The sequence below is a fragment of the Fulmarus glacialis genome, unplaced genomic scaffold (assembly GCF_000690835.1).
Source record: "Fulmarus glacialis isolate BGI_N327 unplaced genomic scaffold, ASM69083v1 scaffold24087, whole genome shotgun sequence".
Lineage (NCBI taxonomy): Eukaryota > Metazoa > Chordata > Aves > Procellariiformes > Procellariidae > Fulmarus > Fulmarus glacialis.
This window is the reverse complement of record NW_009225445.1, coordinates 13,123-32,340: the sequence shown is the minus strand read 5'-3', so window position 1 is coordinate 32,340 and position 19,218 is coordinate 13,123. Positions and strand designations below refer to the sequence as shown.

General features: G+C 43.2%; 1 protein-coding gene across 1 annotated transcript in view; it reads right to left on the bottom strand.

Annotated features, from left to right (window-relative positions):
* Positions 1–17,481: 17,481 nt before the first annotated feature.
* The window catches only part of LOC104080186 (protein FAM46C-like), an 8,278-nt gene continuing 6,541 nt past the window's right edge, over positions 17,482–19,218 (bottom strand). The window contains exon 2 of the mRNA XM_009582487.1: positions 17,482–18,749. Coding sequence (XP_009580782.1) covers positions 17,555–18,730 — 1,176 coding nt within the window. The 5' untranslated portion in view covers positions 18,731–18,749 and the 3' untranslated portion in view covers positions 17,482–17,554. The remainder of the gene's footprint in view (positions 18,750–19,218) is intronic.

The window sequence follows — 19,218 nt, the reverse complement described above, 5'->3', positions numbered from 1 at the left end:
GCTGCGGCTCGGTGAGAAAGCACGCAGGTCTGCCGCTTTCCATTGAGTTTCATAAATCGCGTTATTTATTGCGACAGCTCTGGTTCACCGTTACTCCCCTGTAATGAAAGGCCACTGTATTCATTTTATACAAATAACTATTTATATGGTGAGTGTAGGACCCACTCTTTTTAAATGTTGTGTGTTACCCCAAGTATAAAAGAGTTTGCATACTTTTACGTTCCTTAAAACATGCAGCAACGGGGAAAAAGGGAACATAAGGGGGAAAAGGGGGACTGGGAAAAATCACCCTGATATTCATAGCACAGCCGGCAGACTTGGTTTAGCTGTGGGGAGAACCGAGGATGAACTGAATTTGGGGAGAGGCGAGGGGTAGGTGTGGCGGATGCCTCCTGGGGGCCACTCAGCATCCCTACCTGTGTATTTTGCTTCCCCCATCACGTCTGAATGCCAAAACAGAGTAGCTAGAATAACATGCAGAGTCAACGAGTTCACATTTATCTGTCACAGCCAACAGTAATTGCCTGTCAACCCGACCTGGCGTGACATCATGTCCCAAGGTAGTAAGAAGTTATCTTGTGCAGCGTTTTACATCAAATAGTTATTTGTCATTCAAATGCTTAATATCTGCTCCCATGATTTGCACAGCAATATTACATTATTGTGTTTGTTTATCTGCGACATTTCAAGGAAACCAATAGAGCTTTTAAACAAGTCTGAGCAGCATTCATGAAGCCGATATTCTAGTTTTCTCCCATTCAGAGTGAATTTCTATACACCTCACAGAGCTGGGAAGGATGATACCTTTTTAGCTCATTTTAGGAGAAATCTTTTCTATCACCGGCTTACAGTAGGTGCATGTTTCTTTTATTCAAGTCCCGTATAACCACCGACTGTACCAGCCGGAGCAGAAGCTGCCCTGGGGAGGGAACAACCCGACCGCACCTCAGACGGTGCCGTAGCTGTGGATGCTCACGAGGTTACTCTTCCAGGCTTGGCACAATTTTTTTATTTGCCCTTTTTGAAGGGCCATGGGAAAGACACCATCCTCAGCAGCAGCCACGCACATGTTTAAATCGTTAACGTGATATGAGCCCCTCTTCTTTCCACCCTTAAATTCTTGTTGAGACTTAAAATGGATAATTGGCTGGAACTAGCAAAGCTCCTCTGATGAAAAACAAGCTGCAAGATCTAAATCAATAATATATAATCCCCCATCTTTACCTCAACAAGATGTTCCTTTAAGGAGGGGGGAGGTAGCAGGGGTGGATATAAATGCTGTTTCATTGCCAAACCTTGGGCACCTTACACAGCGGGGTAAATTTTGACCCCAATAAAGCTGATGGGGGAGTATTTTTTCCTTGGTAACATGATTTTGCCTGCTCAATATATACGTATTGCCTCAGCCTAGTAAGAGGTTGTTTTAAAAGAGGTTTGTATTACATTTCCAGATATTTTTTTCTGCCCCTCTGCTGTTACAGCACTCCTCGCATCTGGCTGTACTTACCCGGCTCTATTTTAGGGAAGGGAAGATTTATGAAATACCTTTTATTTTGCACTGCATATAAAATTATAAAATTTAAAACCGCTTTATAGGGAAACCACATGGGCACTTCCAGCTCGTGGCATGTCATCTCCGGCTCAGACCACGCTCCCCTTCACGCCTGCCGCCGGCTTGAATCACGGACAACTCGTTTGGAAATTTCCAGCTGGGATTCGTCCCCCCCCGCCGTACCTACACCTCTTCTCCGGGGATCCTCCAGCCCGTTAGCTCCAGCACCAACACGGTTTTTCATGTCCCTTCCCCAAGTGCGAGCCGAAGCCTGGTGAAGCGCAGCAAGTTCAAGCTCTGCTGAAGAGTGTTGCTATTTCTGGTGGGTGCTGCCGAGCCTCTGCGCTGCTCGGCAGGGGCTCGCAGCTACCAGCGCAACATACCCGCAGTTAGTGGTTAGCCTGCAGGGGAGACACGCAAGCTCTTAAAGTTTGGGTTGGGAATGGAAGGAATATATCGCACTGTCCTTGAAAAGTGAGAGGCGATGCTTGTGCCAGCACACATTTTCTTTGCCCTCTTCCAAGAGAGAACAACTGAATTATTCACGCATCACCTATGCACTGCATCTGGCATCCTAAATGTAATTCTCGGGATGCCTTCAAGTGGGATGTCCATTAAAACCGGCAGAGTTCCTCCTGTGCTTCAAGCAAAAGCAGGCTGGAGTTTGTCTTTCCATGCATTAATGTCATGTGCCATTAGCATGAACACGCCAGTCCTCGCCTGACCCCTGATCAAGAAAAGGTGGGTAAGATTTCAGTTTACATAAGTTATTTGTAATTTCAGATGCCTTTAAGCAACAAATTAACTAAATTCTTCATTATTCTGACTTAAACAGAAACCTGCAATCATTTCTTTCCTGAGAATCTGGGAGCATGAAGCCATTTGCTTGCTTGTGGTTTTCTTTTTCCCAAGGTGTCTGTACTCGGTGATGGAGCACCCCAAATATTTACCGACTCGCAGATGACAAGGTGGGAAAGGCCAACTTCATTTATTTAGCCTAAATCCCTAGGCAATACACATGATGGGCTGCTCTGTTGCCATTTAAATATTTATATAGAGCTATCAGTTGCTTGACCTGTTTTCTTCTATATTAAATATCTCCTCCTTGCTAAACCAACGTGGTTTCTTCCATTTCTGTTGTGATTTAGAGCCAAACCCAACAGTTTGCTGTGATTTGGGGGGGTGGCATTATATTTTGCTATATATAATCCTCCGGTTATGAACTCTTCTCACCATCTGACGTATAGGTATTCCAACAAGTGTTGCCTTTTCGGAGTGAGAGCCCCAACTCCCACCTCCCTGTGCTGCCTTGCTTTAATAGTCCTTTTGGGAAGCCTGCACGGGAAGATGAAAATTGTAATATTCTGTATTTCTTAGCCTTCATTATATTTTAATGGATTTTTTTTATAGCTTTTCTGATTGGTTTTGAGTTGGGTTTTTTTTAATACACTTTCCCTCTGTCATTTTTTACATCTGTCTGAAGGCACCAGACACATTCTGCAGCCTCTACCCTTGCTCTGCCCTCGGTCGTTTTTCATTCAGCTCCTCAAACTGATTGACGGATCTTTTCAATTCAGGGTTATTAATGACTTGGCAGGATCTGAGTTAGCGTCTCCACAACAAACTCATAACAAACCTTCTCCCTCTCTAAGCAGAGCTCACATGTTTTTTTTCCTTTTACATATATTATATCCTCATACCTTGACAAGAGGTGGGTATTTTTTTTCCAGTGATGATGCTCGTCTGGTTTGTTCCCACGGTCTGTCACCTCCAACCCTTGCCGTGTGCTGCCTCCTGCTCCTGAAAAACCCATCGGTGTGGATGTTCACACAAGCCCACACGTCTCTCTTCTTTACCACCACGAAGCCATTAGCTGCTGCCTGGACGGGTGCGCTGGGGGTGGCATTTTCACCCGTATGCACAGCCTGCTTCAGCCTCGGCTCACCTTCCCCGCCTGCTCAAGTGGTTTCCGCTATTGAGACCCAACACCCGGTGAGTCATTAGGTCAAGTTTTCATTAATTCGCTAGGAAAAATGTCCTCGGCTCTGTACGTGTGGGTTTATAAAGCTTTCTGGACTTCTATAGCTGTTCTTCTGGATTTTTGTTGCAGTTTGGTTTATTTTTCAAATAATTTTTTTTTTTTGGTTTATGTTCCAAAACCCAACCCCACAAAAAATATATATAATTTGCAAACTGTTTTAAATGCATTTGATTTAAAAAAAAAAAAAAGGGGGGGCAAAAAGGAGACAAACTGTGACAGTTTTATTTCAGCAGACTCGCCTTCACGTGCTGCCCTGGCTCGCAGCAAGGCTTTCCCATCCACTCCCCCATGGCTCCAGCCAAGCGGGCAGCTCTGCTCAACCTCGCCAGGAACCGCACACCACCTCCGGCTGGGCCTCCGAGAGGGACCTGCCTCTCCAGAGGCCATCAGTTGATGGTTCTTTGGATGCGGACTCAATACAGCTCTTCACCGCCATTTAAAGCTCCTCCACGCAGAGCGTGAAGGTTTGAGGAAGACTCGCCAGCAATCTCAGAAGTGCTTCCCACAAGTGGGGAGAAATAGTTTGGGTTTAGAGGAATAAAGGCTTCTGGGTCCTAACAAAAAGATGCAGCAAGGGCTGGTTTTGGACAACAAACTTTGCTGAATAGTGCAACTCAGGACATGGAAGAAATAACTGTATTTTGCCAAGCAGGAGCTTGTAACCAAGAGGGCTTAAGTTAACGATGGCTCCGAGAACAGGCTCCCGCTTGTACTGAATTTTCCATGGATGGTGAGGGGCAGTGAGAATTAATGGCAGCAAAATATTGGCAGTCCATTAATGGCTCTATGGCACAACCCCGACGGCGTAATAGGCACATCGCCTTTCTCCAGCATTCCTGATTTCAGGTCTCTTGAGCTCTGGTCTCTCCTTGCTCAGCTGGGGCTCCACGGAGCTGCTGCTGCATGGCCCCGTGCAGGGGTCGGCCGCCTCCTCCTCCTCCTCCTCTTCCCCTGCCCCAGGGGACACCGGCAGCGTCTTCTGCGCTTTTGGGGTTGACCCAGGGGAGCACCAAAGGTGTTGGCTCGGTAACGTTCATGGCAGCATTGTAGCACCCCAGCACCAAGAGCGAGTTGGATTTCAAGTACCATTTTCCTAGCTCGGCAGTGGAGTCTTGCCTGAAAAATCAGAAGAAAATTGGTAAGTGCACACACTTATGTTCATTACACAGCCATTAACTAAAAACAGCCACTTTGTAACCTTCATAACCAGGCTTTGGGAAGAAACGGTAATACATACCTGTAATAAAAGTGCATTGCACTGGGTTGCAACTCAGCTACGTCATGATCAGAGGAAAAAGTTATATTTTATTAATTTTGCAGAAAATGTATGGTAGTCTCTGCCTAATGAATACTAATAGAACCTTTAAAGCTCATTTACCAAATACATACAATTAAAGGACAATGAGAGGCATTACTTACAGAGCACATTCGAGCATTACTGAAATATCCCATTTGTTTATCGCAATAATTGCAAAATAAAATACATCGATTGCTCCGTATTTATAAATTCAAGAGCTATTTGGGGCTGCGTGCACTCTTCCTAATGTGTAATGAAGGTTATAAAAGGAACAAGCATCTTAATGTAAAATACAAGGAAAACTCTAAAACTGCATGAAATTTGAGAAATAAGACCTCGTGAGTCAGTCATTTACTCATATTCTCTCCCATCAAAGTACACGGGCAATGATGCAAACAGGATGTGGGAGGATTTGTGGATATTTATGAGCAGGTGCTCTTCAGCTGGAGTCAATTTTGAAATAATTGACACCTGGGGGCAGAGTCTGCCTGGGGGATTGTGGTGGGCGGCAGAGATGCTTCTGCAAAGTGTCTTTGGATTTCCACCACCCTCAGGGCCAAATTTATCTTCTAGGTTTTTTTTTTTTTTTCTTTTTAATGCCCCCAAGAAAGGTGCTGGCCGGGTTGCATCTGTGCCAGTGTCACTCTGGGCACGGCACTGGGCGGTACGTGGAGAACAACAGCAATGAACAGGTTCTGCTGGTGCATTGGAGACCTTCAGCCCTACCTTCCCCCAACGTCTTCCTCATGGGAAGCTGGTGGAAGAGTCCAAAACCATGCTGCCAAATGGGGTGACAGTGCCCAACCTCCCCTCCTGCTGGCTTTCTCAGGGCTGGGGCAGAGAGGGACGGGACAGATGTAGGAACAAGTGCCCTCAAGCCCCAACCTTGCAACAAAAGGTTTCCAGTCAGGTGCCGCTTGCTTCCTTTTATTTGCAGGTTCGAGTCACTTTGACATTGTTTCATCGACAAAGACAAAAAGATATATCATTTTGCCAATTTTTTTTTGCTTTAGACCAGTAAACAGCTGCAGCACAGAGCAGTTAGTGGGGTCTCAAGGATTTCAGCGGTTGTAAAGGGGTGTCAGAGGCGGGTGCGTGGCTGGTCCGGGGACGTCCCGTGTTTGGTGACAGGCGATGGGCAGGGGGGATAAATATGAGCATCACAAAAGACTAAAAAATGCTATTGCATTTAAAATCCCATGGAGCTGAACCCCTAATCCCTAGAAGAACGATCCAAAATTACGCTATTTTTCTTTTGCTGAAAAACATCCACCGGGCACTTGGATTTATTCCTGGGGCTTTGGGCACATCTCCATTACATCTGTCTCCCTGCTAGTTTACATATTCCCCCTCTACAGCCGTGCTGTCCCACTGTGGCAGCCCCCCGCCGGGCTGGATGCGTTGGTTATCATCTGCCAGCGAAGGATTCATCCCTCCCAGGCGAGGGAAAGCAGACACACGTGGGTTTCGGTGGCAGTTCAGTCATTTTCTTTATTTTTTAACTGATTTCTCTGATTCCACAAACACTGTTTTCAGGTTTCTGCTTTAAAACCCCAACTCGCGTATCCATCCCTCATCTTCTTATTTCCCCTAGCTCAGAACCTGCCACCCGCTGCTCTGCAGGGGGGTCAGCCTCTCAAAATGCATGTATCACCCCAAAACCGCTGCCAGCCAGAGCCGGGCCGCGGTGACAGCATCTCTGCGAAATAGCTGGATCTTGATGAACAGCCTGAGACCCACCAGCCCATCCACAACGGCTGCTCCTGGGGCGAAATAGCTTGATAAGTCTGCAGAGCCGATGTGCGCAGCCTTCAGGACAGGGATTTAATAACTTAGGTTTTTTTTTTTTCTTCCAAGGATCATTTATTAGCTCATTACAGAGCTGTTTGCTTCTCACTCAGAAACTAAAGCCAACATTCTTCGTGTGCATGTGTGGTTATAACGCCATTAAACTTTGTGAAAACCCACCAGGAATGATTTGACCCCAGGTATGTACAACGGAGGAGGAAAAAAGCAGCGTTTTCTTGCTCGCCCGTGGACCTCAGGAGCCCGGTGGGCTCTTGTTGCAGCGTGTCCTGGCTGGACATGGCTCTTGGACGTGGTCACATCCCCCATGGAGCCAGAGGTTTTTGCCAGGTGATGAATGGTTTGGACACCCTCCAAAATCTCTTCCGAGCCGTTCTGGAATCTTAAAATGCTGATCGACGTCGCTGGGACTGATCGGGAAGTCCTAGGTAAAGGGGGAGGAAAGTTTTTGCTTTGCTCTTGGGTTTGTTTTTTTTTTTTTTTCATTTAATGAATTCTTTTGCTTCAGTAGATTTTGAGATGGGAGCATTGTTGGGAAACAAGAGGCTGAAGAGGCACACGGGGATGGCAGTGTGAAATGTTTCGGGGCAGTGTGTTTACAAAATTCAACTAGGCGATTCATGAGCAGTTTCTTGTCCCCCAAATAGTATTTTTTAGCAAATGCAGAACTTAGATTAGCCAGCAAGCCCGCTCTGGGATGGGTGGAAGAAAGACCTGACACCTCGTCGTGGTCCTGGCGCATCTTCTGCCCGGCCCTGGCGAGGCGTGGAGCTGGGTCATTCCCATGGCAACGTTGCCAGTGCTGGACCAGGGAAGGTATATGCCAGTTGTTAAGTGGTACCGACACTAATGATATAATTAGCTGTGTTAAAAGTCATGTCTGGTAGCATCTACTTTGTTTCCAGGGTGACTAAACCACCATAAATAATGATGTCCAGCAGTGTTTCCATAGAGCTGCTGTCCCCAGCAGGAGCGGGACAGAGGGTCCTTCATGGTCAATGGGCAGGAGATGGAGATGTCAAAAGTTTCCATTCTGCCTCCCAAACCAGCAAAGCCAAGATCGCCGAATCTCGCCCTGGCAAAGGGAGGAGCTCCAGGCTGGAATCCTTCCTTGGCTTTCCACAGATAGATGGTGTGTAAATACATCAAGAGTTTAGTCTCAGGAACTCATGAGCAGGAACCCAAATCTCAGTTCTTGCCTCCAGCCCTCCCCAACATTGACTGGGATGAGAGGGAGATTTTTCCAGTGAAAATTATTGATTTGTCAAAATGGGGAAGAACATGGTTTTAACCCCCTTCAGCCAAAGGTTTTTGGTGGAGAACCACTACTTTGACAGCTCGCCGCACGGGCAGGGGAGCTCAGATATCCAGATCGATGGGTAGCATCACCCCACCACGGAACACCGACGTGGGGAAATCCTTGTGGCTCCCCAACTCCTCGCACCTTTGCCGTGCACTCACCCCTGGCTGTCGTCTATCTTCCCAGCTGTAGTTTGCGTTTTAAATTGCAGGTTTGTTTCAGAAATGTGGAGTTTATCATGGATCTGATGTCCTGATGCTCCTTATCTGGGGGAAGCCCATGCTTTAGACAAGCCAGAGTTTGGGAAGGAATCTGTCCACAGGAAAGAATTGCTCACGTGTGCTCGTTTTGCCCTATTTCCAAGAGGTGGTTTGCAATTTCAATTATTGCGACTTTTTGCTGAAGCAGAGGGCTCGATTCGTTTCAGCAGCTCTGCTACCTCCATTAATGCCGCATACTTCATTTTCAGGTTGATTAAATGCACGTATTCCCCTTCTCACGTTAACAGCCAAGCAAACCAATTCACGTTAGGGGGTGAAAGCTGGTGACTGCCAGCCATGAGCTGCAGCAGCCGGGGTCGAGTCGTGCCCCCGGTGTTTGCACAAGGCTGAGCTGCTGGAGGGGTCATCGGCGTGGGCTCTAACGACCAGCCCAGATGGCAATGGGGAGAAGAGAGGAGGAGGAGAACACACATTTTTATAATGAAAAGCAATCTCGAAATCTTCCATTCCTGTTAAATCAGAAGCAGAAAGCCACGTGCACAAGGCTGAGCCTGATCCAACCCCCATCAATATCGAAGGGAGGATTTCTAATGACTTCCAGTGGCTCTAAAATCGGCTTTTACAGTGTCTAAGATGCAACCGCGACTGAAAAAACCCCCAAAGCCTCTATCTTTACTATTCTTTTTCTTACTCCAGTCATCTTACCTACTTTTTATTGAGCTCTACAACTTAATATTGTAAACCTGCAGTCAATCGCTGTTAGCACGAGCTGCACAGAGCCTATACGTGCACACTTTCCAGCTCTGCCGCCTTTGCTTGTCCTTTCAAAGCACAGACGTATGCAGAGGAGGGGGTTACTGCTCCGGTTCAGGGGATGGACTATCAGGGCAGAGCCAGGAAAGACTTTTCCACTGATTTTAAGCAACCTGAGAGCCCTTCGGACTGATTGCCAGCCCTCTACAAGGATGGGAAGACCTAATGCCCTTAAAGTAAACAGAGTTAAACTGCTAATAAAATCTGTAATATTTTTCAAGCAGGTGTTAGGGAAAACGCTGTGTCCTTCAAACCAATTTCTCTCCACCATTTTAACTCGGAAGTTGTTCCCTGGGAGAACGGCTGCTTTGGCGAACACAACTGGTAAGGCACTCCGACAGTTCCCAGGAGGTGGCATTTCCATGGATGTATTTTTATTTTCACGCTGTCATTGCACAAAGTCTCCGCACATCAGTGAAGGAGGGTAGAGAAGTGCAGAATTACTTAATAAGGGGTTGAATAGCGAAATAATAATAATTGAAAACAGCCCCATGACTTGGATATTCACAGTTACAGAACAATGAGGAACTAGCTACACTCATCACATCTCAGCTCCAGCAGTGACCACGACTGTACTCAGTGCATACGTCCATTTGCCCGGACCGCAGCACGAGCCCCGAAGCAGAGCTTCCCCATCACGGGACCCAGCTGCCACGGCAACATTTCATTAGTCAGCCTTACTTTATAAAATAAATTCTTTTCCTTTTCGTCGTTTAACACAAACATGTATTGACGAATATACTGTTATGCAAATCTAAATCACCATGAAACCAAAAATATCCTTAGATTATTTGCATTCCGCTATTTAATATCACTAATGGGAGAAGTTGATGAGTTTTTTTATATTTCCCAAACACTGAATTGTATTCACGTGATGAGGTTCCCCGTAGTATTGTCCCTGCAAAACCCTCAGGATGAGGTGTCAGCCCAGATGTATACATTGGACGTGTAGGGGGGAGGTTTTTGAGACTCTGCTTAGTGTTTTAAGCCATAAGGACACCCCAGCCGAAAGCGGAGGTAAGGAGGGAGCAAAAGCAGGGGGAAAAAGAAAGTGCCAGAAACAAAGTAAGCGAGAAACGAACAAAAAATATTTTTAATCTAAAGATGGTAAAAGCAAGTTCTAATAAAGACAAATCACTTGGTTTTTAAACTTGAAAAACAAAACCACTTCCAATTTTTAAATATTCTTATTTTATATGTTTTATTGTAGCTCTGCTTCATAGTCTAACTTAATAACCTTGTTGACTCCAAGGGGAGACAAACTTTTGCCTAAAACATGCTTCTCCCACAGGTTTTCGTTAGTTTTTCTACTACGACCTGTTTTCTTATGACCTTACTTAGAAACCATGGGAAAAAAATCACATTTCGGTTCAGAAAAGCACATAAAGGTACACCTGGATGTGTCTCTGTGGGTAGCCTCCGTGGAAGCTGTATGAAGCAGGTGCCTGGCTCGCACGTTGGATGTAAAGACTTCTGACGCTCTTGTTTCCTACAATAAGAGTAGGGAAATTCATTGACTGAATATATTATTTAATGAAGGAGCTAATTGATGCAATAAATTATTTAGAGTTCAGTATTAGACCAGCTGTGCTTGTCCCACGCTATTAAATAGAACAGCTGCGATGCTGTTTCTTATGGTCATCTTTCTGCCTCGTGACTGAAAACGCGACTGAGTGTTTGGGCTGGAACTTACAATTTAATCAACTTCTAAAGAAGCATAACGAGTTGTTTGTACTTCAATACGAGAAGTTCACAGCTCGCTCTTCTGACCTGATGGGGTATATAAGCCGTTCAAGGCAGGTAATGAATCCAGACCCTTGACAGGAAAATGTCATTACCTGGGAACTGGCAGGGATAAGCAGGCAATACAATAAAAAGAGATATATTTCAACATCCGTTTTTATCCTTTAGGCAAAACGACGAGCTGCATTCAGCCTGTTGTCTGGAAAATGTCAGGAGCCGATAAAACGCTGGAGGAAGAAATTGTTGGCATAAATGGCGAGAGCACCGCTGGGTTGCATCAACATCTTGAGCCGCGACTTGCCGTGCTCCCAACACCGCCTCTCCGCCGCGGGGAAAACGGGACGGCAAAGCCGGCATCGGGCAGCGGCCGAGGACGCTGAAATGCCGCCGGTTGTGTGTGCGCAGAAATACAGGACCATATGGGCAGCATCGTGTTCCAGTCTGTTCCAGAAAGCAAAACAGAATGAGTGCGAACTAAATTCCTATCAACAACAGGGTGAGAATATTTACAGGAAAACAAGATATAGGATGGGGAAAAGGGGGCTCATGTTGGAGGGTAGGGCTTGCGAGGGAGGGCTGCGTCTCGGTGGGGTTTGCTATGCTGTCTGTATTCACATACACCCAGCATACAAGGAAAATATAATCAAAAATTACATTAACCTGTGTGCATACAAGCACACACTTGCCCATAAACATATATACACGTGATCTGGACCCAGTTCTCTGGAGGGCTTTTTTTAATTTTTATTTTGTAATACATAGCTGAGTGAGCAGCCTTTGAGTGTATTTATTACGGTATTGAATCGCTTTCCATGGTAACTAATTGTGATTTCAGAAACACAGGTTCTGCAATGGTACAAGATGAAATGGAGCTGAATATGGAAGCAGCTGGTAAGAAGAAAATCGCTTGCTTATGAAATAGTATTTAATGACAGAGGCTGATGGAGCAGAAAAAATGGGGGGTGGCAGGGACTAGAAAACAGCCCTCCGTTACCTTCATATATTTCCTTAGATTTTTAATTCCTCAGGAAAGCATCTGGTGAATATTTAAGGAAAGGAAACCCCGCTATGTGGGCTGCCTTCCCATTTCCCCACTTACTGTTTTATTAAGAGGCAGACTATTAAAAATCTGGCTGTATAAAAGAAAAGAAACAGTCAGGAAATGAAATTATGATTAAATGGCTATTACTAGTTAAAAAAAACGGGAAGGCTTTTACAAAAATTTATCCATTCCACTATGAAAAACAGGTGAAAGAGCATGTTTTGAGCAACGTTACAAAAAAAAAAAAGAAAAAAAAGGTTTCCCCAGACTGTGGGTGTCTCGCTGCCCTCCCACACCCAGAGCTCGGGACGGCACCGGCTGCCCAAGGGAGAGCCGAGCGCAGCCGGCTACGCACGCATGAAGCAAAGTGGTAAAACACTGAAGACTGTATTGCGCCAATTTATGAGTGTCACTAAAGCAAAGAGGAGATTTGCAGATCCCTCTGCACAACAGCTTGCCATTCCCTTTCCCATCCCTTTAATCTCACCAGGCGTTTGATAGCAAAGGGGCTTTGGGGAGCAGCTCGAAGGGGCTGGCGAGGGTGGGGGACCCTCTCCGGCACCCTCAGGCTGCCAAGGCACACCAGTCCTGGCTGCTTTTCCTCCCCATTTCCACCAAATTGCAGCATCTTTGCCGTATGCGAACCGCAGCGAGTCTCTTTACTGCGCAGTCAACACCGCAAGAGGCTAAAAGACAATAAACACCCAAGTCAGGAATTTCCGAGCTCTCACATGGGGCTAAAACCTCCAGCATGTTCCTTCCCCTCCTCTGTAAGGCACCGGAGGGTCTCTAGGATCTAACACCCCCAGGAAGAAAGAACAATATTGTTTTGTCCTTTTTAAAAAATATGATTGAATTAATAAGCCGTAGTCCAAAACCCAGCCCATGAAACAAAAAACCCGCCCAACCAAAAAAAACCCAAACTCAAACCCCAGAAATCCAGAAAATCCAAGTAAGCAACCAGAAATCTAACTGTGATATATGTGTTTCATCAACTGAAAACTCAGAGTTTGTAGGAGTTTCCCTGACCTTGGGTCCAGCATCACTGGCATTGCCTGTGTTCATACTCAACAGAAATTCTACAGCCTGCATAAGTATGTGTTTAGATTTATGGGAATGTGCATTCAGCGTAGGTAAAATGTATTTTTAGGCATATGTAAAGTCAAATCATTTGTCAAGTTAAGTATTAATTTTATTTACCCAGCAGTCATGTTTTTATTGTATAAACATATATCTAGGCACTTAAATTGTGAATATTTGACACAAGCCTGTTTGACAACTAGCGTAGAGCCATTCAAATGTATTAAAGATATTTGTGAGAATCCGGTTGTTCTGCACCCTTCAGTGTAGGTCTGACAGCGCATCAGTGGTAAATTTGAGCTGGTGGGTTACTGACCTAACGAACCGTAACGGAATCTTTAGCACTCTTGCAGTTATAATACGCCAGTTTGGCTGCCAGAAGAAGTCCGCATGCTAGAACTGACGTCCAGCCAGAATAATGAAGGTATTACAAGCAAACCATACATTAAACAAGAAAGTTATTTTAATGATTGCTCCCCAAATACCCAAAGGCACTAGTCAACACTGTGGACTAATGACTTACAAATTTGTGTGATTAGTACACATTTTTAGCATTACAATATTTTTTCAACAGCTTCAGATGGCACATTAAGTGAAATACTTCTTCCTTCATCTGCAGCAGCTTTGTCCTGAATACCCTTCCATTTGTTTAGTTTAATAGAAAAACATATCGAACAAAAACTGAGCTGTAAGAATCATGCTGACCTGCCAAACTCTCTTCGCTGTCCTTTCTCCAGATATTTCTGCAAAGCATATTGAATACACACCTGTGTAACTCCAAATTTGTATTGATGTAACTCCTCTAACATCAGTCAAATTACACAGCTAGAAAACTGAAGTGACGCGGTGGTAAATCAGATCCATTACTTCCCAGATCTGCAGGCTCAGTGTAACACAACAGACGATATAACATCTCGACTGAGGACAATTTTACATTTCTTTTATCCATTGCAAAAACCTTTGTAATGTGTCAAATATAAAGCTCACAAATTACATTTTAAAGGAACTACCATAAAGTATATGCTTCAAATAGACCTTTTACAATATAACACAAAATTCAAATGACATTTTTTAGGAAAGCACTTGAAACTTTAACACTTAGGTCCTGACAACATTAGATTACTTTAAGCTGTAAACCTTAAGAACTTTTATGTGATTAAATAAAATCAGCATTACAATTTCCAGGTATTGTAATTATTCAACAGATTGTAACAACAAGATATAATTATAACGTAAACATGAAGCTCAGGAGACTGAGAAAACTCTCTCAATTCTTCGTGGATTTATATCTGCACACAGTAAAACCTGTAACAACTGGAGAAGAGGTTACAATATTTTGTCTTACATATTGATATCTGTGTTTTGCAAGCAGCAGTCTATACGCCATCACCCCCTTTTTAATATTAGTTTACAGAATCACTACTACCTTGAAAAAAAATCTCCAGGTCAAATACTGCTGCCAGGTCTCAATATAACATTTGGAAAGAAATATTTAAATGCATCAGAGTTTGTTAATTGCCCATGTATGTCTAGATATGAGAGATTTTATATAGGTAAGTATATATAAAATCATAAACCTCACTTAACCTTCAAAATTGAACTACCTCTAGGTAAGAAATACAAGACCTTTTTCAATAAATTTAAAGGGTTTATTTATACCTGAGACATTTTTGCATATTGATGTCTTTGTACCTTTACCTGTAGGTACTCGCGTAAGTCCTTTACTCTTTTCCAGGGTCTCACACAAAGCCCACTAGAGTTAGGTGGATTCTTCCCACTAACTCCATGGACTTTGGCTGAGTCCTTCCTTATCTAACCTGGATGTATAAACAGAGACATGACAGAATTAAGTATATACATTTAAATAAACAGTTTCTGTACAAGTGGACAGGCTGGTTTATACAAATCCAGAGCTAGTTCATCATTCTTGATACTTTTCACAATGTCTGATTCAAAAAAGAATTATAGTCCTTTACACAGGGTGATACATGTTTCTACTTGTTGGTTAAAAAACAACTTTTGGAAATATTTCTCCAGGTAATGGATCATTGGCTATACACGGCATGTTGAAAATGCTCCTTCTTGGCTGACCTGTTTCCTGGTTCTTGAGAAGATCAACCCATTTCTCCACCCAGCAAGCAAGGAAACCAGGAGTGGAGGAGTAATAAGTTGATGTAGCTACATTGCATTAAGGTCACAGGTCAATGCAGATGAACTAAGATTTTCAAACAAATTTAGGGAGTTTAGGAGCCCAGTTCCTCCTGAAACTCAAGCCATTTGGATGCCTAACTCCCACAGATTCATCTGAAAGTCCCGGCTGTGCCCAGTCAGCTTTTGGCTCTTCAGCCCTGAAGATCACACGAGCTGAGTGTTGAAGCACAAGCATTAGCAGGGACATAACCCACATCAGGCTCTTACAAAATTTCACAGTGCTATTTAATTTGGCAAATACCGAACTAAATTTAGAGGTTCCCTTTGTAATCTAAACAGCTCAACTGAAAAAAAGAAATCCACCATGTTTCACTCCATTTTGCTTCTGACAGGGGGAATTCCCTAGAAGTGCTTACATACAAATATAGTGTTATTTGATAACATAGCAATTAGAATTGCCGATTTTTTAAAATATAGTTTAGCCAATGGAAAGGTACTAGCGGAAGTGAAATAAAGTGTGCTTTTAGTCACGGAACTGGACAATCTTGAAAAATCAGCAAAAATAATAGTACTATATTCATGAAAGATATCACAAAATAAATCAGCTTCCAAGTAGATTAGTATACCCTTCTTATGTTGCAGAAACATTGTTTTTTGCACTGTATTTTACAGAAAAGAGTTGACTTTAGTGATGACGGTCAGCAAAGTTGTCTTTAAACAGCTTTTTGTTCTACTATACAGGCATGTAATGGGAAAAAGGAAAGCTACATTTCACTGGCAATAGGACTTCACAGACCTTGGACATTTTAGAAATGTTTGATCTAAAGTAGTGGTATGTAGCATATTTCTGTGTAAAATAAATCAAATACTATTTACGAAGTAGCAGAAATTTCTAAGACCTGACATGTGTTGTAAATAGGTAAAATGTAGTCAGTGTTTTTAAAGATGACAAGGACACACAGTGATGTACCTGTAACGAACTTGTAGTATGACACAGTGACGTGTTAAGCATCGGATGTAAGAAACTCTACTGCTTGACTTTCCAGTCGGCTGTTCCAATTTTACAACCGCACCCATGCTAAATCTCCTTTTCATTACTATGAAATTACTTGCCGTTACTACTACTGTTCCTTCTCGTATCATGTTCAGCACCTAAACCAAAGGAGCTGCGGTGAGAACGCCTTGGATCCATCTGTCCCAAACCTGCTCATACTGAAGCAAATGGTGCACGCCTCTCTGACCTGCAGTGCTGTGAACACGTTGCGACCCATCGGTGAGTACCAAGGGCATATGTTTCCCTTCTTCTAATTCAGGAGCTCTCTAGCATGATTGCCAACAGCATTACGACTTTCACGGAGCAACTGGCACAGGGAGGCACTTATGTGACGTTTAAAACTTATCTTTGGTAAACACTCACGCACACAAAAACTTGTAACTAATGTTTTACTTCCTGATCATAAGAGAAATCTTCATTTGCTACTAGTGTACGTGTGCAGGTATCTAAACATATACAGGACATTGCTAGTATAAAATACTTTTTCAAACGCCACTGCCAAGGATTTAATTCACCTAAAAACAATGCAGTCCTGGGCTTTTTGGTTTTTTTCCTGACTCTGTTTATTATGCGTTAAAGCATCTCTGATCAATAACAAATTAGCAATAGAAAGCAAGCCCTATGTGCTCAATTTTCACCTTCTTTCTCATTCTATTACCTTGTTTTTCATGACCAATTTAATCAGAATAGTTGTATCTCTTACAACTTTCATTATCTGTGAGGCAAATCCTGGGCTCCAACGCTGCATCACTTAAGCAGCCAAATCTCTCACTCGGATCAGTGGAAATTTTGGATACATAAAAATGCTGAGTCTGCTCTTGGTAGGTATGTTTCCTTCTGCCCATTACTAAACAGTTCTCTGGTGAGGAGAGGGACCTCACGTCTCTAATGGGACCTGAAGAGTGATCAGACCAGAGCCTGTAAAGCAGAGCTCAAACCACCAGGAGACAGCTCATCAATGCGTATTTTCAAAAGGTGCTGCAAATAAATGTTGCTGGAACTGCATGGGTATAACTGATGGATGATCTACTTTAATGTACCCAGAACACTATCACTTCTAAAATCAGGAATTTCTACTGAGAGGTATTTTATTGGCTTGATTTTTCATCTACACTATTTAAATTTTGCTTAAGAATTTTTTAGAACCCAGAACTTAGTGCATTTCATTTTATAAAATTAGAATAATTTATATCCTTCTCTTTTCATTGAAAAAAAAAAAGTATAGCCCAAACACATGAAGGGTTATAAATACTTCATGAATGATAGCTGTTTCACTTATTTTACGATCTGTTTAACAGTGATTTAGACATTGATCAACCAAATAACTTTGGCAACTTGCACAAAAATATGTCCTTAAATCAAAAGCGATGATAAAACTTGCTTTAATGAGGCCTTTATTACAGAGGGAACTGGAAAGAGAGAGGAGTGTAAGTGCTGAGGAGGTTATCGTGTTCCTAAACCATGCCGCTTTGCATTTGTATGTGAAATGGGTATGGCTGGTAGATGATAGGCGGTTGTCCGTGAGCAATGTAGTAATTGCTGAAGTTTCTGTCACTGATATATGGAGCAGGTTGATAATAGCATGTTACATTGGCTGCATTTGGGATGATATTTTGTTCTCCGAGTACTTTTAAAGCCAGAATTGTGATCATATTCAGAGTTTGTCTTCGTTCATGTCCCATGAGACAGACTGTGCTCTCGTTTACAACTCCACGCAGAGTCATCAAGTAGTCATACTTGCTTTTCTCTTCCCCGATGAAGTGGTTGCGCAGATATGACTCAATTTTCCTTTGCTGCTCAGCAACATCTGGAAAATCAATGAAGAACCTGGAGCACATGTAACGTTCCAGAGATTTAATTTCAGCCTCATCTGCCGGCTTAAAGTCACGAACCAGGAGATTGCTGTACTTCAGGAGGCCACCTCCTCTGATTTCCTCCGGGTTCCTTGTGGAAATCAGTTTGTATTTTAAGTGGTCCATTGCTTCGTTGAAGTCTCCATACATACTCTCAGCGATGACAGTGGGGTGAGAGTCTTCTGTCAGTTTGCAGTCTGCTGCTCTGTAAACATTTAGTATGGAGTCCAGTATGATTTGGAAGGAGTCCACACTAAACTCAAACTGCCGTCTGAGCGAGTTGACGAACTTTAATTCTACATTCTTGCCGCTGTTGTTTGACAGCGAGATGAGACTCCAGCGATCGTGGTCAGTGGAGACTTTGACCATCTTCTGCACATAAGCATCTTTCATAGTCTGAGCAGTGATTTTTTCCTTATTAACACATTTTGGCAAGAAGTCCAACAGGCAATTAAGAACTGCTTCCTTAACAACCTGGAACTCGAGCTCACTTGGAAGTTCCACCCCAAAAATGATGTCTAGGTCCTTGTAACTGGTTCCATTCTGCTTTACCAGGATGTGACTGGCTGTCGAACCATTCAGACGGATATCTCTAACGTTGATTTGCTTTTCAATGAGCTGTTCCTTTACCACGCGAATGATATCCTTCGGCTTTACATCCAGCGTTGGAAAATTTCCTCTCCCATGAATAGGTATGACCTCAGCTAAAACTTGATCCAGGATTTTAATCTGATCCCAGGTGAGACTGCTGAATCTGTGGTCTAAATCCTCAGTCATTGTGATGTCGGTTGGCTAACTAGGGAGAAACAGAAATTGAGAGAAAAATATTAGAATTTGCTCAAATATAAGAGAGCCCAACATTTCACTACGCTATAACAAACATATATAACGAACATGTATCTTCCTTAGTGCAGTGACAAAGCAGTTCATTTTAGAGAGATACAATCCCAGTTAATGGTCTGAGTCAACCACTGCACTTGTCACAGGCTTTTAATTGAATTTTAATGTACTCAGGTTTTAATCCTGCTGAGAAACCATTGTGTTATTGCATAATCCATGACTCAAAGTAAATGCAGTAGACCATACAGACTTCATTTAAAACTACTCAAAGGTTAATAACATGAAATACTTGGTGGTTATAATGAAACTCCAAATAAATTTCACTGTGAAGAGCTAAAAATGAGCAAAAATGAGCAAATTTGATTCTTTCTGTCCTGCCTAGAAATCTCCCTCTATCTTCAGTGACTTGCATACCTAAAACTACT